At 41.9% G+C, this 22,064-nt stretch overlaps 1 protein-coding gene across 7 annotated transcripts in view; it reads right to left on the reverse strand.

Moving 5' to 3' along the window:
• The window catches only part of Arfip1 (ADP ribosylation factor interacting protein 1), a 121,696-nt gene that overhangs the window by 59,030 nt on the left and 40,602 nt on the right, over positions 1–22,064 (reverse strand). For 6 of the 7 annotated variants that reach the window (XM_058583906.1, XM_046458869.2, XM_046458868.2 and 3 more), the window contains one exon: positions 5,862–5,963. In XM_058583906.1, the coding sequence (XP_058439889.1) occupies positions 5,862–5,954 (93 nt within the window). In that variant the 5' untranslated portion in view covers positions 5,955–5,963. Of the gene's footprint in view, positions 1–5,861; positions 5,964–18,569; positions 18,769–22,064 lie in introns of those variants that run through there. The other variant, XM_058583909.1, reaches the window with a different exon arrangement.

Here is a 22,064-nt window from a genome sequence, read left to right on the forward strand (position 1 = left end):
CAGGTATCAACATTGGGGCCGATACCTATTCCAATCTTAATTATTATAGTACGAAAAATACTGTGTGGTATTATTTCAAGGATACATAAAAAGACCAAGAAATAAAGCAGAGTTCAGAAATAGGCCCAGACACATCTAATTATTATAGAGCAAAAGCCCCCAATGAAGGAAGGATGGACTTTTCTCTCCATTTTTTAAAAAATATCTTTGTGTGTGTGTACACACACACACACACACACACACACACACATATTTTTTTAATTTAGAGGCAGGGTCTCACTGAGTTGTTTAGGGCTTTGCTAAATTGCTGAGGCTGGCTTTGAACTTGCAATCCTTCTGCCTGAGCTGCTAGGATTATAGGCATGCCTCATGGCACCCAGACTTTTTTTTTTTTAAATCCCAGATTTACTGACATATAATTGACAAATTAACTGTAATGTGCACATTGTGATGTTTTAATTTGTGTATATACTGTTGAATAATTACCACAATCAAGCTTATTAAGATATTCATCACCTCACATAGTTACCATTTTTGTGTGTGGTGAGGATATCTAAGATGTACTTTCCTAGCAAATTTCAAGTACATAATACATTATTATTGACTATATCTACCCTGCTGTACATTAGGTCTTCAGAACTACTTCATCCTATAACTAACTGCAGTCTTGATCAACATCTCCCTAACCCTTACCTCTACCTACTGTTCTACTTTGTTTCGATGAGCTAGACTTCTAGATTCCATATCTAAATGAGAACACACAATATTTGTCCTCCTGTGCCTGGCTTATTTCACGTTACATAATGTCCTCCAGCCCCATCTAAATTGTCAGAAATGGTAGAATTTTCTTCCTTTTTTTTAAGGCTGAATAATAGTCTCATCAGTGTGTCTATATAATCACTCTTTTATCCATTCATCTGACAATGGACATATATCTTGGCCATTGTGAAGAGTATTGCAATAAACTTGGGAGTGCAGATGTCTCTTTGAGATAATGACTTTATTTCCTTTGAATATATACCCATAAGTGGGATTGATGTTTCTCTATCTTTACTATCTTATGGTAGTTCTATTTTTAATTGTTTGAGGAATCTCCAAACTATTTTCTATAAAGGTTATTTACATTCCCACCAACAGTGTATAAGGGTTCCCTTTTTTCCACATCCCCACCTAAGCTATTGACTTTTTGATAATAGGTATCCCTAACAGATGTGAAGTAATATTTCACTCTGGTTTTGATTTGCATTTTTCCTGAGGATAAATTATATTGAGCACCTATTCACAACTGTTGACTATTTGTATTTCTTCTTTAGAAAAAAGTCTACTCAGTTTCCTTTACTTCCCCCACCTGCAACTACTAGGGGATTGAATCCAGGGCCTGGTGCATGCTAATCAAGTGCTCTGCCACTGCTATATCCCCAACCCTTTTTATTTTGAAACAGGATCTAGCCAAGTTGCTTAGGCTGGCCTCAAACTTGTAATTGTCCTGCCTCAGCCTCCTGAGTAAACGAGATATATGTGCCACTGTAGCCAGTTTTTGCTCATTTTTTAATTGGGTTGATTATCTGCTACTGAGTTGTATGAATCTTTTATATATTTTGGATACTAATACCTTATCATTATATGATTTGTAAATACTTTTTTTCATTCTGTAGACTTTTCATTTTGTTGACTGTTTCCTTTGCTTTGCAGAAATTTTTAGTTTGATGTAGTCCCAATTATTTGTGCATCTGATGTCATATTCAAAAAAATCATATATGAAACTAATGTCATGGAGTTTTTCTTCTAGAAGTTTTTATAGTTTTAGATCTTACATTTGGGTCTTTAACCCATTTTAAATTAACTAGATAGATATTTATGCAAGGGAGAAAAAACCCTACAACCCCTACACTTCATACCATACACAAAAATTAACTTAGGATGAATCATAGACCTAAGTAAGAGAAGCAAAACAACAAAACTTTGAGAAGAAACAGAATCAAAAACAACAAAACTTTGAGAAGAAACAGGCAAAGATTTTTTTAAAAAACAGGACACAAAAATCACCAACTGGAGAAGGGAAGATTGATAAACTGGAATTCATTAAAATTAACAATTTCTGGCCAGGTATGGTGATGCACAACTGTAATCCCAGCAACTCAGTAGAAATCAGCCTCAGTAACTTAGACCTTGTCTCAAAATAAAAAACAAAAAGGGTTGAAGATATAGTGTGATGGTAAAGCACCCCTAGGTTTAACCCCCAGTAGCACACATACACACAAAACTAATAATTTCTGTTCACCAGATAGTATTAATAATAGAGTAAGTACAAAAGAAAGTCACAGGCTGGAAGATAATATAGTAATATATCCATTCAAATGACTTAAACCCAGAATATACAAAAAAATACAAAAGAATTTTTAAAAAGCACACACCCAGTAGAAAAATGAGCAAAAAACTTGGAAAGCTACTTCACAGAAGACAGTATCCAAATGGCCATTAAAAATATGAAAACATGCCCAACATCATCAGTCATCAGGAAAATGCTTAGTAAAACCACAACAGGATACCAATATGCCTCCATCAGAATGACTAAAATTGAAATGTAAACAACCAGAACTGCCATTGAATGCTGGTAAAATTGTCAACTGGTTCAACCACTTGCTAAATAGTTCAAGCACTTGCTAAACTCATGACCTGGCCAGTTTCACTCTTGGGTATGCACCCAAAAGAAACAGGTAATTGTGTACACCCAAGGCCTGTGAAGGTAGTAACAGAAGCTTTATTCATAATGGTCATGGACTGGAAACAGCCCATCAACCAAAAAATAGATACAAAAATGGAAAACTAAAAAACAATTAAAGGAATAAAATATTGCCATAAGCAGCAATATGAATGAATCTCACAGATTCAGTGAAAGCCTGTCAAAAAAGTACAGACTAGTTGGGTGCAGTGGCACACACCTGAAATCCCAGTGGCTCAGGAGGTTGAGACGGGACAATTGCCAGCCAATTCAAAGCCAGCTTTAGCAACAGCGAGGCACTAATCAACTCAGTGAGACCCTGTCTCTAAAAGAAATAAAAAACAGGGCCTGGAATGTGGCTCAGTGGTTGAGTGCCCCTGAGTTCAATCCCTGGTTTCCCCCAACCCTGCCAAAAAAAGTATAGACTGCATGATTCTAGTGATACACAGTGGAAGAACAGTCAAAAGCAATCTATTGATGATAGTTAAGATCATTGGTGGTTACCCTGGGAAGAATTAGATTTACTGCCCAGTAGAGGGCATCAGGGAGTCTTCAGAGGACCTGGAAATGTTCTTCATCTTGATCTGGATGGTGTATACTTCACATCTGTGCTTTTACTGTGTATAAGCCATACTCCAACAACAAAGAGCAACAAGAAAAAATATAGGCTGAAGGTGGCAGGTGCCTTTCCCAACACTGACTACTACAATTTGTGGGGTGGGGAGGAGGTGGGGGTGATGGGGATTGAATCCAGGACCTGATGCATACACACGCTCTTAATACTGAGCTACAACCCCAACCCTTGCAACATTTTGTATAAATTGCATTTTTCTTGGATAAAGGTCCTTAGCTTTCACCAGACTGTCTTTTGGGATATCAGCTCCCTGATGGCAGGAATTTCTGTCCATTGTTATATCTCTATTGCCTTGCCTGGTACATAGCAATACTAGAAACATTTGCCAAATACATTTGTAAAAGAGCAGTTACCAAAAATTAAATGAAGAAACCACTAACAAAAAGCTTGGTATAATGAGTATTTGAACAGAATTTTATAAAGTAATAGGTAAAGGTAATGATGATAACTTGAGTTTCCTTATTATACATGTGTGTCTTAGACTAACACCTCAAGTGTTTGTACACTCAGAATTTAAGTCTCTTTCTTCTATGAATCACTGTTGTTGTTTTTTTTTTTGAGGGGGGGGGATCCACAGATGTTTGCAAGTAAAATAAACCACTACGGTTTGGAAGTGGTCTGTCCTTGCCAAAACTCATGGAAATGTGGTTGCCAAGGTAGTCATGCTAGAAAGTAGGGCCTATGATAGGGACTAAGGTCTTTCTCAAGAAACTGGATTAGTTCACTCAAGAGGAGGTTACTGCGAAGCATGTGGCTCCCTTTTTCCCATCCCTCTTCCATATGTGTTCACTTGCCACTCATGCATGTACTCCTGCCTTAGCCATCATCCATCATATTATGACATAACATGAGTTCCTTGACAGATGCAGCACCTTATCTTGAATTTCCCTGCCTTCAGGACTATGAATAAGCCTCTTTTCTTTCTAAATTATCAAAGTCCTGGGTATTTTGTTATAGCAATAGAAAACAGACTAAAGCAAAAGCCTCAAGCTTGAAGACATAACTGATCTTTTCAGAAGACTGCTGAGGAAAAACAAAAGAAATTAAATGGAACTTTCTAATATCAATTAAACTAATCTAAAACAGAGATAAGTTTCTTCCCATCCTTGGGGACATTTAGCAATACCTGAAAACATTTTTGCTTACCAACAGAAGAGTGCTACTACAATTCAGTAGGAAGAAGATAGAGATGTACTAAACAGCCTATAATGCACAGAACAACCTCTCAAACAGAGAATTGTCTGACTCAAGCTGTCAATGGTGCTGACATTGAGAAATCCTGAACTAAAGTATCACTTCCTGTTAAACTAAAGGATTTTATTCTTAAATATATAAAGCAGAGTCCTATCTAAACTATAAATTAAGGACCTTTCAACTACTACTTTAAGTATCTGAATATTATTATTTTTAAAGTTGTACACATGTATCAAATGTCATTAAAAAGAATGTTTAGTGTAAATACCTACAGAAATAATAACTATCACTATCATTTCTAAGAGTGTATTATCATTATCTCATGTAATATTAATATCCTCATGAAAATAAATTAAGATTTTAATTGTAGAAAAAAAAGTAGAACAGATTAAATAAATACTAGCTCAAGATGACAGTGCTTGAAATGATAAAGCTGAAGTTTGAACCCAAATTATCTCCAAAGCCATGGTATTCCCATTAAGATATATTAAATTTAAATTTCAACTTAGAGGGAGATCAAAATAAAAAGCACTGGGCTAGGGAAGGGGGTACACAACTCAGGGGTAGAGTGTGTGCTTAGCATGCATACGGCCCTGCATTCAGTACCTAATATCCCACCTCCAAAACAGACGGATAAACAAACAAACAAAAAATATCCAAAGTTTTAATTTGTCTGAGTCAAGGAAACCACTTTAGAAAGTGAACAGCAAAATCAGGAGCAGCTACTTAGGAATTAATGTATTAATGACATACAGAAAATAAATTAAACAATGTCAAATTTTAAAAGGATAATATATATTTAATATTTTTCTTATAACAAATAAAATTAAGTAGTTTATATTATAAAGTTATATGTTAATCAAGCACACGCTTTCATCCTGGTCAATTACTGAAATAAACATCAAAGCTTATGGCCCTCAAGCTTAACCATGACAAATCACATCATGGCCAACCTAGACACCCCTAAAATAAAATAAATTATTGATGGAAACCAATTTAAGAAAAATGCCTCTAATAGTTTTTTGGGGTTTTGTTTTGGTTTGGTTTGGCGGGGGAGCTGGATATAGGGGACTGAACCCTGGAGCATTCTACCAAGGAGTTGCACTGCCAGCCCTTTTATTTTTTGTTTTGAGAAATGGCCTTGCTAATTGCTGAGGCTAGCCTGGAGGTTATGATCCCCTGGCCTCTGCCTCCCAAATTGCTGGGATTATAGGCATGTGCCACCACCTGGCTTAAATTCTGTTACTTTCATCACAACATTTAAAGACTTATCATGATTCTTTGCATTAACAGAAAGAAAAGTATTCTTACCCTATTAAAGCCATGTTCATGAGAGTCATCAACTTCTCCATTACTGGTCACTGGAATTTCTGCTGCTGAATTTTTCGGAGACTCTTGAGCCATGGTAGACTCCTTTATTTAAAAAAAAAAAAAAAAAAAAGACATACTAATACCAAATCATAAAAGGTAAATATTCAAAAGACAATATTCATGTTTATAGCATTTACTAGTCACAAGTTTATTAATTCCTTTTTATAACTACAACAATAAACATGACAGTAATACAATTAAAAATGCATGGGGCTGTTTTCATCCCAACCTAAATTTCTTGATTAAAAATAAGTTATGGGCTGGGGCTGTAGCTTAGTGGCAGAACACTTGCCTAGCATGTATGAGGCAGTAGGTTCAATCCTTAGCACCATATAAAAATAAATAAAATAAATGCATTCTGTCTGCCTACAACTACGAAAAAAATTATTAAAAAAAAGAATGAGTTAATTGCCACACGCAGTGGCACACACTTATAATCCCACTGGCTTGGGAGTTCAAAACCAGCCTCAGCAACTCAAGTGACTTGGCAAGACTCTGTCTTTAAATTTAAAAATATTGAAAAAAGGGCTGGAGGTGTGGCTCAGTGTTAAGGCCCCTGGGTTCAATCCCCAGTATCAAAAGAAAAAAAAAAAAAAAGAATTACTTGTTACAGTTACCAGGGGGGCAGACACTATCTGTGTCATAGACTACCACTTATAAGCTGATAAAATATTATACAAAGTTAAGTTTGATTGTTAACTTACCACAGTGGCTCTATTTTTTCTGTTGTTATCTAGAGGGCTTCTAAGTGAACTTTTGTCAAAAGAAAATAATCTTCCTGACATAACAAAAAAATTTTAAATCTCTGTATGAGGAGAATTAAGTTTTATACCAACTTTAAGTCACAAAATCAAAATATTCCTTAATTTTATAATTGCAGGAAATAAAAACTTCTTTCAGAGATTAACCAATAACAGAATATCAATTACAGTTGGTAAATTCTTTTGACCCAATTGTGATTTTTTTAAAAAATTGTATGACTACAAATTAAAGGGACAATTTCAGGTTTTTAAAGATCTTGAAAATTATTTTCTCCCACTAAAATTTTTAAAACTGAGTAAATAAACTAAGTCATTTATTCAATTTCTCACAGAGAAAAGGCACCTCCTTCTCTCCCAACCCTGACCTTTTTTAAAAATCATAATGACTTTATACGCATATACCCCAAATTTTAATCATAGTACTCACTAGAATAAAGGCCTTGATAGAAACATCTGTTAAGGAGAGAATCAATAACTACCAGCATACGTTTGTTCTAATGCTCACCTCTAAATCTAGCTGCTATCCCAACTGCACTACACAGAACTGCCAAAACCAGGCTCAATAACTAAAATAAACGTGTGTGTGTGTGTGTGTGTATTTACCCTACAGACTAGAATCTATTGCCCAAAATATTAAGAGATTCTTCAAGTATTCTCTGTAAGATTTTTTTTTTTTAAGAGATTAACTGTTGGGACCTCAGTGAAAAAGTCTGACTTCCCATGGTCTCCCCAGTCTAAAAAATCCCATCCCCTCTATTTCCAGAAGCTTGGGCAGGTGGAGACCTAACAGGACTTCAGTGTGAGACTCCCTGAAAAGACAGGTCCTGTGAGGTGGCTGTCCCTTCCGCTCAGAACCAGCCAACCTCTTGCCAAGAGGGAGACTGTGGCTCCTTCCAAATACCTCCTACTGCTCAACCACCCCGCCACTGTACACTGCAGTCTGTCACCCTCAGTAGGTCATGACCTGATATGACATTAACAGACAGCAGCTTCCTAGTCCTGAGCACTGATAGACAGTCCAAGAACACACCTCAGAATACCTCGGGCAGCAACACCACAAGCTGTGACAGCCTCCCTTAATCCGCAGGAAAAGAATCCCTATGTCCTCACTACACAGCACCTCTACAGGGACACAACATTCACAAGTACCTTCCAAAGGCCTCCCAACTTATGGGAGTCCTATCCTCACATGACAAGGACTGCCCAAGGGAATAAATGGCCCTTACATCTCCAAACCTGTGCATCTCAAAATTAGACTGGCACGACCATAGAAGAGCAGGTTCTCAGGCCTGGAGGGCCAGCTTATCACCACAGCTCCCAGAAAAAGGGTTCAGCTTTTCTGCCAGTGCATGGTGCTTCATCCAGAAACAGGACAGATCTATGTCTCTCTCTCCATTTGTGTGTGTTGGGGAGTGTGTGTGTGTGTGTGTGTGTGTGTGTATACACATAAAATGTTATACAAAACAAAAATAATCCCATAGAATCTTCAACACACATTTGGACATTTCACTCTCAACTGGCTGCCAGGGGACAAGAATCACCACGGGAGACCATTGCCACTTCCCAAACCCCTTGGTGGAATGCCACAACATTGGCAGCTCTCCTTTTTTGCCACCAGGGGGGCTGGTGGAGCTGGTCTCTTCACCTTAACTTATGCACACAGGATCCTCTTTTTTGTAAAATTTAAGTGGGGGTACACAGGGCAAGTAGGTTATGTGTGGTGGGCTGGGGACTTCCCCCCTGCAAAAGTATACGAGATATATGAGAGACCTGCTATATAACGGCAGAAATAGTAAAGGCAGGGTAACAAGAAAAAAGAAGATTAAAATAACAAAGATACAGCTGTTATATCCAGCTGAAGCATGATATGTAGCACACTACGAAAAGATGCTGTCAAGTGTCAGAAGTTTTGACGGAAAATAATCTCAGCACTACATAGAAATAGCAATTCTCAAACTTTGGTCTCAAAATCTTCTTACATTCTTAAAAATCATTAAAGACCTCAAAAAACTTCTGTTTATATAGATTATATCTATCAATATTTACTATCTAGCATTAATGCTGAAGACTTTATAAATATTTATTAGTCCATTTAAAGAAACAATTATCAAACTATTATATGTTAATAAATCCTTTAATAAAAAATAACTGCTCTCCAAAACTACAAAAATTTAGTGAGAGAAATAGCACTCTTTTATACTTTTGCCAATTAATGTCTGCCTTTATAAGGAGACAATTGGATTTTCATATCTACTTTTTCATTAAATTTGTTGCAGTATGTGTTTTGACAAAATTATGTGAATAAAAATCTGGTTCATGACTATGTCTCCTCAAAATAACTGGATATTCTTCTTTAATATTATACCAAAACTTGATAAGTGGTACTTTCTTAAACCTAAGCATAATATGAAATATAAAAGCATATCAAAGGACTTTTTATATTCTGCTACATTAAAATCCATTGGTCTTCTTTGTCTTCTGAATGAATCTTCCACATGTGCATAATTTGGTATCATCATACAATGGTCATTTTGGAAAATTCTGGTTCTGAGTTGTGCAGATCTTTCAAATACTGATACATTCCTTATATTAAAAAGTCCTATTTGTTATATATGCTCTCAAAAAAAATCTTTAAGTAGAGGGAAACCATACAAATTGCCCAAATTTTTGCTTGAAATCTTGAATTTGATCACTGTTAACACTGTCCATGATTTAACTTGAAGTAACAGGTTTTCCAAAATATGTCTCTCAAACATTCAAATCTAAATATAGTCATAGTTTGCCTTTATGTTATTTTTCCAAGTAAAAAGATGATATTTCATTAAAAACAAAAACCCAGCTAGCTCAGAACATAATCACACATGTCCTCTAGGCAACTGCTGAGCTTTTGGCATGCAGCAGGAATGCTGTAAGCATATTTCTCATTTTGTCAAACAGAATATAAAAGACTTAATAAAAAGTTTTCTGCTCCATCCAAGCCATTCTTAAAGGGGACTGGTATTTTTCTTTACTGAAAGTTTATAATGGTGAAAAGAATACGACTAGTAATTCATCTTGGTCCAAATGCCTTGATTCCTGCTAAGACATGAGCAGTTTTACCTACCAATTCTTGGGCACAGGGCAAGTGTGACAACAATGACAATGAAATAACGCTTTAATGTTATTAAAAAGTGTTGAAGAGACTGCTATGGCTTGGATTTGAGATGTCCCCCCAAAGCTCCTGTGTTAATGCAGGAATGGCTGAAGGTAAAATGACTGAATGGTGACAGCTGAAACCTCATCAGTCAGTCCTAGTTTAAACGGACGGGGTGGTAACTGTAGGCAGGTGGGGTGTGGCTAGAGGTGGTGGGTCACTTGGGGTATGCCTTGGAAGGGTGTATCTTCCTTCAGGCCTCTTCCCCCCTTCTCCCTCTTCCTGCTTCTGGCTGCCACATTCTGAGCAACTTCCCTCTGGATGCCTTTCCAAAATTATCAACCTATTATATGTTAAATCCTATATGTTAATAAAGCCTATTATATTTTAATAAATCTCACCCTGGGCCCAGAGGAAGAGGGTCAGCGCACCATGCACCAAATCTTTGAAATCATGAGCCAAAATAAACTTTCCCTCCTCTTCAGTTGTTCTTGTCAGCTATACTGTCCCAGCAACCCAGAGCTGACTATCACTCTAACCTGCCTCACTTAAAAGTCTTGGTTTTTTAGATTATTTTGATATTCTCGACTTTCTTACTGCTACTCCATTCAGATTTTGTTGTTGGGCAAACATATAACGGCAGCAGCACCCCAGAGAAAACCCCCAACATGGCGCCTAACGACCCTCTTTCTCCTCTTTTTTCTTTCACTGGCGCCAAATGTTCCCGCCGGTGCCAATGTTCAAATCCTGCGGTGGGAAACCTTAGCCCCAATAGAATTAACTTCTTGGGCTCCGGAACTGACATATGGAAGAGCTTGCCAATAAACGGGTGACCCATTATCTACCTCAACCCTGCCACCTCTCTTTAGGTCTATATAAACCCACAGCCTTTTGTAATAAAGCGGAACCTCTCCGGTGATTTGTGTCTAGTGGTGTCTTCCATTCGTAGTTCGGTGCAGCATCTTACAGTGGTGCCAAAACCCGGGAGACGGTGTGCTCGACAAACCGAGCCCCATCTCTGCCACCGCTGTCACCAACGACACATTTCGCCCTTGTCTGTCTTTTTGGGCGCTGGCTCCCTGCACTCACCACTGATCGGGTTTAGGTAAGTTCCCCCTCCCTGGCTCGCCAACTCCCTTCGGGCTAGCAGCAGGAAATGCGACCGTGATCATCCAGCTTGCTCCTGACGCCCAGTAGGGAGGAGGGAATGCACCCCACTAAGACCTTCACTGGTCGCAGTGGATCCTCTGGCGACCCGCTTCCCTTTGGGGCGTGAGGCTTCTGGGTTTACACGAGAGGCTCCCTGGTCTCTTCCTCTTCTGCGGAAGCCGCGTCCCGCTGGAACTCGCCCCGCCAGAGCTGTGTTCAGCCCGGAGCTGAACTTCCGGCCCGGAGCTGCGTTTTGCAGGAGCTCTGTCCCTTCCTTCCTTGACTCTCTCTCGTTCCGGTCGAAAAACTTTCCTAACGTCAGGTTGCCCATGGCCTCGACCCTACAGGGTCACACAGACTGCACTTCATCGGTGACGACCGAGCTGTGCCCTCTGTGCCTACTCACAGTGGACTGGTCACTTTGGGGATGCCCACGTGACCCTCCATCTGCTCTACGCTTCCAGGAAGCCCCTACGGCCTGGGTTAATTCTTTTTCTCCCTTTGCTGTCCCTTCCTCCACTCTTTAACTATGGGCGCCTCCTCATCTATACCCGAAACCTCACCACTCAAGTGTCTCCTTAAGAATTTGGCTACTCTCTCTCTTTCCCTGGATCTCAAGCCCAAAATTCTTATCAGATTCTGTACCCAAGATTGGCCCACATATCCGTTAGATAATGACAATCATTGGCCTCCAGAAGGCTCGTTAGATCCAAACCTTCTTTGGGATCTTCTTAACTACTGCCTGCACCTAAAAAAATGGAGAGAGGTCCCATACGTTGAAGGTTTTAGCCTTCTTGCCCAACACCCTGCCCTCTGCACTTCCTGCTCTCCCTCTCAGGTCCTCCTTGCTGTAAACCCTTCCCTTCCCCTACTTCTTCCCCTGACTCCGCAGATTCTTCCTCATTTGACCCAGCAGATGAACCTCCACCTTATCCCCCAGCCCCATCTGCCCCTCCTCTTCCGCTACACCCTCCGCTTCTTCCGCCTGATTCCACCGATCCTCAGCCTTCCATTTCATCCCCCTCCCCCCCACTCTCTTCTGCCGGGTCCCACCTCCTCCTCCACTGAGACATCCCCTTCCCCTCCCTCTCCTTCCTGTCCGCCGCCGACTGCCTCTTTCAGTCCTCCTGCCACCAGGTCTAAGGGACCCCCTCCTACTCCCATGATGATTGCACCCCTTCATGAGGTAGCTGGTCCTGAGGGTGTTATTAGAGTACATGTGCCCTTCTCCATGTCGGACATTACTCAGTTAGAGAGGAAGTTAGGCTCATTCACCACTGATCCCACCACTTACATTCGGGAGTTCCAATGGGTCCTGCAGGCATACAGTCTTACCCATCATGACATCTACATGCTCCTGGCCAATACACTTCTCCCTGAGGAAAGGCGACGGGTCTGGGAACTAGCCCAAGCCCATGCTGATGAAAATCATAGGACCAATCCCAACCACCCCACGGGCCCTCATGCTGTCCCAGAGCAGGATCCTCTATGGGATTACAATACCCCTGGAGGCTTACAGTCTCGTGACCTTTTTGCGCCCTGCCTCTTGGCGGGCCTAAAAAAGGCCACCCACAAGGCCGTTAATTTTCAAAAGGTGCAGGAGGTCATTCAAAAGAAGGAAGAAACACCTTCAGAATTCCTGGATAGACTAACCAAGGCCCTCCAGCAGCACACAAACCTCGACCCAGAAAGCTCTGATGGCCATCATGTCTTAATGACATATTTCCTGGCCCAAAGCTACCCTGACATTAAAGCCAAGCTTAAGAAGCTTGAACAGGGCCCTGCTACTCCTCAGACCGAAATCCTCGCGGTCGCTTTCAAGGTGTTCCATAGTAGAGAGGATGAAAGCGAACATCGTAGGCAGAGGGCTGAAAATGCCAAATTCCAAATGTTGGCCCAGGTCATGCAGAGAAGGTCATCACCACGCCGTCCCAATAAGACACCCCCTGGAGCTTGCTTCAAATGTGGTAAGGAGGGACACTGGGCCAGGGATTGTCCTTCACCGAGGATACCCTCCACCCCCTGGGATCTTCTTAACTACTGCCTGCACCTAAAAATACCCTCCACCCCCTGCCCAAATTGCCACCAAAGGGGACACTGGGGGGTAGACTGCCCAACAACCTGGAGGGGAGGTTGGTCAGCTGCCCCACAACCTCAGCCTCTCCTGGGCTTGGCAGAGGAAGATTGACAGAGCCCTGGGCCTTCCCTCCCGACTATTACCATCAAGAAGCAAGAGCCTAGGGTCACATTTCTAGTGGATGGACGCTTCATTACCTTCCTCTTAGACACTGGCGCCACATTTTTTGTCTTGAGGGAGTATTGGGGTTCTACCACACCCTCAAACTCCTATTGTTGGGGTAGGAGGTAAACAGATTTTCCCTCGAAAAACACCCCCCTTATCATGTTATATGCAGGGATCCCTTTTGTCCTTCACACACTCCTTTCTCGTTATGAGCCATTGCCCCATTCCCCTTCTGGGAAGGGACATACTCTCATTATTGAAGGTCATCATCCACATATCGCCCTCCATCTCCCCCGCCTCTCATTTCCTCATGATGATCCTAGGGGCAGATACACCTCCATCATGCACTCTCCCACGACTATCTAAACCAGTTAATCCTGAGGTTTAGGACACAACTACACCCTCTATGGCTAAAAGCAGTCCTATTCATATTGTCTTACGGGACCCTTCAAGATATATTAGTCAACCACGATATCCACTCACAACCACAGCCCTCCTCGGATTAGAACCCATCATCCAGAATTTATTACGGAAGGGGTATCTTAGGCCTACACACTCTCCTTTCAACACCCCCATTCTGGCAGTTAAGAAACCTAACGGGTCCTACAGGCTGGTTCAAGACCTTCGCCTCGTCAACTCCTCTGTGGTCCCCATCCACCCGCTAGTGCCCAACCCCTACACCCTCCTCTCTCAGATCCCTGCTACTACCACCCACTTCTCGGTCCTAGATTTAAAAGATGCCTTCTTTTCTATTCCCTTGTCCTCAGAATCTCAGGATATCTTTGCTTTTACGTGGACTGACCCTCACACCCGCCATTCTTGTCAGCTTACCTGGACCGTCCTCCCGCAGGGATTCAGGGACAGTCCCCATCTCTTTGGCCAGGTTCTTGCCCAGGACCTCACATCTTTTCACCTCACCTGCCCTGACTCTACTCTCCTTCAATATGTAGATGACCTTCTTCTATGTAGTCCCTCTTGGGAACACTCTCAATCCCACACTGCCTAGCTTCTCAATTTCCTAGCAGATTAGGGATATAGGGTGTCTCCCCACAAGGCCCAGGTTTCCCAGTCTTCTGTCACCTACCTTGGTTTTCGCCTTGCACCAGGAAAAAAGGAAATAACACTGGATAGGAGGCAACTCCTCTCTAATCTTCCGGTGCCTCATACAAAAGCCGAAATGCTATCATTCCTAGGACTAGCAGGTTATTTTAGGGCCTGGATCCCAAATTACTCTCTTCTAGTCAATCCCCTGTATGACCTAGCAAAGGGACCCCCTGGTGAATCTCTTGCCTCCTCCCCCGCTACCATTTTCGCAGACTTCAGCAACTCCTCTTAAAGGCACCCGCCCTTCACCTTCCCGATCTTTCAAGACCGTTTCATCTATATGTCCATGAAAAAGGGGGGCAAGCACTTGGGGTCTTGGGTCAAAATTATGGGCCTACATTTGCACCTGTGGCATATTTGTCCAAACAATTAGACCCTACCATCTGTGGGTGGGCCCCTTGCTTAAGAGCTCTGGCTGCTGGACAAATTTTACACAAAGAAGCCTCTAAGCTGACTTTCGGGGGCCCCTTTAACTATCCACTCCCCACATCACTTGAAGGATATTTTAGCTTATAAGGGCCTTCAAACCCTTCCTCCATCCAGAGTCCTGTCGCTCCTCACTTCCTTTCTGGAAAACCCTAAAATTACGTTCCTCCCCTGCTCTGCATGAACCCTGCCTCACTGCTCCCAACGACCCCCACATCTGACACACCAGCTCATAATTGCTTGGAAACCTTGGATGATTTCCTCCCCTGTCATTCTTCCATTTCTGAGGGACCACTCACCAAGCCTGACCTTATCTGGTTCACTGACGGCAGTTCCTTTAGGCAGAATGGCACTCATTACTCTGGATACGCCGTAGTTTCGGCCACTGAGATTATAGAGGCCAAAGCTCTGCCTTCAGGAACTACCAACCAGCAGGCCGAATTTGTAGCGGCCACTCGTGCCTGCCTCCTAGCACGGGGCAAATCCCTCACCCTTTATACTGACTCAAAATATGTCTTCCATATTCTATTATCCCATGCTGCAATATGGAAGGAGCGAGGCCTACTTACCATTAAAGGTAATGTGATCACTAATTCGGCTCTTATAACCAATTTGATAGAGGCCTTCCACTTACCCACCCAGTTGGGAGTTGTCCATTGTAGGTCCCATCAGAAGGACGGCTCTCTTATCACTGAGGGCAACGCCAAAGCTGACCAGGCGGCACGAATGGCTGCTACCACTTCCAATTATGACCCCCCTGGGGGACATATAATGGCCGCTTTAGACTGTCCATCTGCAGCCCCTACTTCTTCCAGTAAGAACAAGGATCTTTTTGAGTTCCTCCATACTCTATTCCATTCCAATTCTCAGTCTTTGACCCTCTTTTTACAGAGTTTCTTCTCCCTCACCCCCTCTGACAAAGCCATGCTACAGAATATAGCCTCTAATTGTCAGATCTGTCAGCAGACCAACCCTGATACTCCTTTAAGGCCTAAACCGTTTCCCTCCCACCAAGCCCAGGGATATATTCCTGCTGCTGACTGGCAGGTAGACTTCACCAACATGCCTGCAGTACGGCGCACTAAATACCTCCTTGTCTTTGTGGACACTTTCTCTGGTTGGGTTGAGGCATTTCTCACTTCTAATAAAAAGGCTTCCACTGTAGCTTCAATCTTACTGACAGACATCATCCCCAGGTTTGGTATGCCCACTTCCCTACAATCCGACAATGGCCCTGAGTTTATTTCTAGGATCACACAAAAGGTCTCTCAAGCCCTCTCCTTCAAGTGGCATTTTCACTGTCCATATCATCCCCAGGCTTCAGGGAAAGTGGAAAGGGTAAATCAGACTCTGAAGGAAGTCCTTACCAAATTAACAATGGAATTAAACTTAGACTGGGTCAAACTCCTTCCCTTGGCTTTGCTTCGGATCAGAGCTCTCCCTAAGAAACCATCTTTACTGTCTCCCTTTGAGATAATGTATGGAAGACCTCTTATACCCCCTGGGTTGGTCATTTCCCAAGGACCTCTCACACGAGATTTGTCTTTACCTCTCTTGTTTCATCTCCGTTCGGAACTCTGGAAATATCAAGACTGGCTTCTTCTGGACCCAGTCTCCTCTCCAAACACTCCTCCCTTAACACCTGGGAGTTAGCCTATTATTACACCCCAGAGGAGAAAGGGCCTCTTGCCCCAAAATGGGAAGACCCCTATCCTATCATTCTCTGTACCCCTACCGCCGCCAAACTTTCCTTACCAGGCAACCATCTCAGCCCCTGGATTCACATTTCTAGGTTGAAGCCATTTTACCAGGAGGCCCCATCTGCTGATGACAAGACTACCCCAGAGGAGCCTCAAGAATCACCTCCTAGACCTCCCCTTTACTCCTGCTCTCCACATCCTAACTATCCTCTAAAGCTTTGCCTGTCTCGCGTAACCGCCCATACTCCACCATGACTCCCACTCTTCTAATTGGTATTTTCACAGTCATCACCCTTCTCCCGGGGACATCATTGTCCTCCTCTTATACTTGGAGATTCAAAGTCAGAGAAACATATGTCCAAGGCAGCACTCGTTACACTCACCTAGTTTCTTTGGTTTATTGTGCCCCTACGGGATGTAATGCATCTATCTTCCTTCCCCTCTCCTCCCAGAATTCTAAACTTTTAAAAACAGCCACTAGGCCTTACCTTTGCTTCTTATATGATCAGACAGATGATTACTGCAAATGGTGGCCCAAAACCTATGGGGGGTGCCCCTACTGGTCATGCAACATTCATAACCCACGTGCATGCATCGGGGATTCCTGCGTTGGAAATTTCAGATTGATCTCGGGGGGCTATCAATTGGCTATCACTGACCCTAACCATCCACGCTGGACCTCTAGGGTAAATGCTTCCTTCTACTGTGACATATCCTCTTCCACCCCCTGTGGCTCCATCTCCATCTCCCGAGAGCTTCAACTCTCCCAGCCCTCAGTAGCTATAATCTCTACTGACATAAAGCATTCCGAACAGCAGTTGTTAGACTCCATACAGGATCCATATGAGCCTAATGTCGGGAGTTCACCACAGTATTCAGGGCTACGACTACTTACTGAAACTGTAACCTTCTTAAAGCTAACCCTCCCCGCCATTACACCAACTGATTGCTACTTATGCGCCTCTCTGACTCTACCTTTGCTTGCAGCGGTTCCCTTGAACTTCTCGGCTTCTGACCTCTCAATTTTCCCACTCCATCTGCTTGCCGTTCTCTCCGAACCCTTTCACCCGACGCTCCATTATGGGAGCCCGAGAAGTCTAACCATACTGTGATTCCCCAGCACTACCTCCTGGGCTTGGGTGTCTCCCAGTCAAAGTTTTGCCACTCTAACATCACCTTTAACTTCACCCTCTATGCACCACTTGGCTCATTCTTCTGGTGTAATGGTTCTATCATCACTATCTTATTCACCAACACCTCTACTCCATGTATACTGGTGACGCTTGTCCCGCAATTGACTCTCTATACCCCAGCTGAAGTGCAGGCCCTCTTGTCTCCCCCAGTGCAGAATAAGCGGGCTGCTTCCCTTCCAATACTGGTGGGTCTCTCACTGGCTGCATCTACGGCAGGAGCAGGAATTTCTGGTGGAGCTCTAGGACACTCCTTATGGGCTGTACAGGACTTAAGTTCTAAACTTGAATAAGCACTCACTTCTATGGCAGAATCTCTAGCATCTTTACAAAGGCAGGTCACATCCTTGGCTCAAGTTACTCTTCAAATCGACGAGCTATAGACTTACTCACAGCAGAAAAAGGTGGAACCTGTCTCTTCTTGAGGGAAGAATGCTGTTACTACATCAATGAATCAGGCCTTGTGGAAACTAATGTAGTCAAGCTCACTGACTTGGCTACGTCTTTGAAAAATCCACCAAACCAAAACCCATTTGCCACCTTCTTTTTAGCCCACTTCCAATCGTGGCTGTTGCCTCTTTTAGGGCCCATATGTCTCCTTTTCCTGATGTGTCTCTTCCTGCCCTGTCTGCTTCGCTTCCTACAGGGCCAATTACGGAAGATTTCTAACCAAACTTTCAACCAGCTTCTGCTTAGGTCCTACCAGCCTCTGATGACCGATGAACCCCCAACATCTTCAAGAGAACAGCTCACTCATTCCTGAAGCTCACTACCAGGCGCGATGGAATGCAATGGACAACGGACAGTGGGAGACAATGAGCCCGGAGAACCTCTTAATCTGCCATCCTGGATTCTTGAATCTTTATGTCCTTTTAAGCCTCCTCATGGCCCTTGGTCTCTTCTCTGTCAGTCCCCCAACATGGAACTTCTGCCAAAAACTGACCTTTGCTTTAATTTTTATCTTCATCCTGTTTTTGTTCGCTCTGATCTTCTTCAGGTGCTGGTGACGCCATGTCAAGGCAACACTTCCAGTATTTCCTAGAGTCTCTGCTACAGGACCAGTGGCTGATATCAACTATCTCCTCCATCCAGGACTGGTTCGATGTCATCGACGACTTGTGGTTTCAGGGAACTTTCATAGACTTCACCCCTACGGAGGTAGCTGTCTATAGCCACTGGGTTTTATTTCTGGTTGCCATGATATCCCCAGACCTGCCCCCCGAAACATTCCTCCACTTCCCCTTCTAGGCCCTACGCCGCCCCCGCACAGCCGGAAGCAGCCAGATCTGACCAATGACGCCCCAATTCCTAAGAAAACAAAAACGGAGGAATGTTGGGAAAACATATAACTGTAGCAGCACCCCAGAGAAAAACCCCAACATGGTGCCTAACGACCCTCTTTCTCCTCTTTTTTCTTTCACTGGCACCAAACGTTCCCGGCAGTGCCACTGTTCAAATCCTGCGGGTGGGAAACCTTAGCGCCAATAAGAATTAACTTCTTGGGCTCCAGAACTGACATATGGAAGAGCTTGCCAATAAACGGGTGACCCGTTATCTACCTCAACCCTGCCACCTCTCCTTAGGTCTATATAAACCCACAGCCTTTTGTAATAAAGAGGAACCTCTCCGGTGATTTGTGTCGTGTGGTGTCTTCCATTCGTAGTGCAGTGTGGCGTCTTACACTTGTGGTTACTGGAATTAAGTTTCTGTGCCTTGAAAATAAGAGATGTACATTTGGTGTCTTCCCTCTCAAGCAGTGGCTTTTACAACATATGAACTTATGAAGCAGTTTTTTTCACCTCAACTAAAAAAAAAAAAAAAAAATTGTTTTTTTATAATTTCTTTTCCTTAATAAACTCTGAGGGAAAAATAAAAATATTACTTTAATTGTGAAGCAAACATTACTCGAAGGGGAATATTTACCCTGTCACAGGAACCACTGGCGCTAGTTCTAGATTTTTTATTTTTAATTCACAAATCAAAAGTGATTCCAACACATTTTTTTGATGCCAATATCCTTTCTGATGCCAAACATTATAACTTTGAACACTGAAAAAACATCCCTAAGCTGATGACAGCTAATCATAATCTGGTTATATGAGAACATTTTAAAGTGTTATTTGAAAGGAGAGATAACTTAAAATGGAGTTTAAGAGGTTGCCATTAGATTTATCATACTGTTCCAGTTCCAAACTTTTTTTTTTTTTTTTTTTTTTGCAGTGCTAGAGTCAAAACCAGCACCTCACACATGGTAGGCAAGTGTTCCACCCCTAAGCTAAATTCCCAGCCTCCTGGTTCAAAGCTTTTAATTGTAATCATAATTTTTTTGGGAGGGTGCTGAGGATTTAATCCAAGGCTTTGCACATGCTGATCATGTACTTGACCACTGAATGATACTCCAAGCCAAAGTCATCATCTTGTAAGACTCTCAACATTTTGTTTATATTATTAAATAAAAAGCTATAGTTATTTTGGTGATCTATTTCGCTGCTGCGACTAAAAGACCTGACCAGAACAATTGTAGAGGAGGATAAGTTTATTCAAAGGCTCACGATTTCAGAGGTTTTAGTCCATGGAAGGTTGGCTCCATTCCTTGGGGCTCAAAGTGAGGCAGGACATCATGGTGGAAGAGTGTGGCAGAGAGAACCAGTTCACATGATGATCAGAAAGCCGAGGGAGACTCCACTGGCCAGATACAAAATATATACCCCAAAGCCATGCCCCCAATTCCCACCCCCTCCAGCCACACCCCACCACTTCAGTTACCACTGAATTAATCCCTACTAGGGGATTAATTCCCTGATTGGGTTAAGACTCTAACAACCCAATCATTTCTTCTCTGAACTTTCTTGCATGGTCTCACATGTGAGCTTTTGGGGGACACCTCACATACAAACATAACAACAGCAGAACAATAAAAACTGAATTTTTAAGTTCTATAAAATATAACCAGCATTGAAGTGGTATTATTTCTCTTCTCATAATTCTTCTTCACTGGATAAAAGAACATTTTTTATTTTTTCTTCATTTTGTAGTAAAATAAATGTTGTATTTAAAAGTAGAGACTCACCAGGTGCGGTGACTCACGACTGTAATCCTAGTAGCTCCTGAGGCTGAGATGGGAGGATCACAAATTCAAAGCCAGCCTCAGCAATTTAGTAAGGCCCTAAGCAACTTAGCAAGACCCTGTCTCAAAATAAAAAATTAAAAGGTCTAGAGATGTGGCTCAGTCATTAAGCACCATTGGGTAGGTAGAGACTCAAGTTGGGTGTGTTGGCACATGTCTATAATCCCAGTGGCTCCAGAGCCTGAGGCAGGAGGATGGCAAGTTTGAGGCCAGCCCTTGTAACTTAGGGAGAACCTATCTCTAAATAGCAAAAACAAGTCTGGGGATATGGCTCAGTGATAGAGCATCCCTGGGGTCAATTTCCAATACATCCAAAGGCAGGGGGGAGGAGGGACTCTCAAAAAAAAAAAATGAAGAATCAACGTCAGGTACCATGAGTGATTTACTTGTTTTTAAAATTCAGTGTATTTCCCAAAGGCAGTCATAATAAAACCTCAATATTTGCTCTTAAAAAGAGTAGTGCTACGGTATTAGATCATTTGATATCTACTAGAAAATTTATTTAAGCAGACTGTGACATATACATTAAGGTAGATGTGAATATCAAAGAATGTGCCTAAGGTATTATGTCACGATGATACATCAAGTAGTTCTTTAATGTAAAGTAATTTTAGTACAATATAAAGTAGAAAATTAATATATGATCTGATTGTTATCTTTTATATGAAGAAAAAGTTTTAAATGTAATAATTCCATTAATTATACTTAGAGCACTTTTTATTGTAAGCATGACAGAAATGGGCAAGGAACAATTAAAATTCTATATTTAGAAATAGTCTATTATAGAATTAATGTGATTTTTAAGATATTAGAAAAGTTGGGGGTTATTTCTGCATCAATTTTTATTTTTTGCATAAAAGATTTCTTGTCATACTTTGATAAAAATTTGATGAATTGATTTCATGTATCTTTGTGTGATTTGTAAGTGTACCAGCCAGTAGAAATACATGTGTTTCTTTATAAAAAGAGAGAGAGGGAGAAGGAGAAGGAAATGACACCAGTATTTGGTCTCTATTCCAATCAGAAAGAGATCAAGCTATCAAGTTATCATCACTTTTTCAAACTGCAAAATTATTTTCTTTCATCCTTCTAAAAACAGTTGGTATTTCACTATGTGCTTACTACCTTCTAGACAATGTGCAGAGGATATAATAGAAATATAAATCAGTTCTCTCCCTTCAGGGAACTTAAAGTTTGGGCAGGTAAAAAATAATTATAATACAGTATGGTGAGCACTGAGAGGAAAGCATTTATATTAACAATGTGTTAATCAGTAAGAGGGAAACTAATCAGAGGTGACATTCAAGCTGA

The sequence above is a fragment of the Marmota monax genome, unplaced genomic scaffold (assembly GCF_021218885.2).
Source record: "Marmota monax isolate L192 unplaced genomic scaffold, Marmota_monax_Labrador192_F-V1.1 WCK01_AAM20220418_F8-fsc00002, whole genome shotgun sequence".
Lineage (NCBI taxonomy): Eukaryota > Metazoa > Chordata > Mammalia > Rodentia > Sciuridae > Marmota > Marmota monax.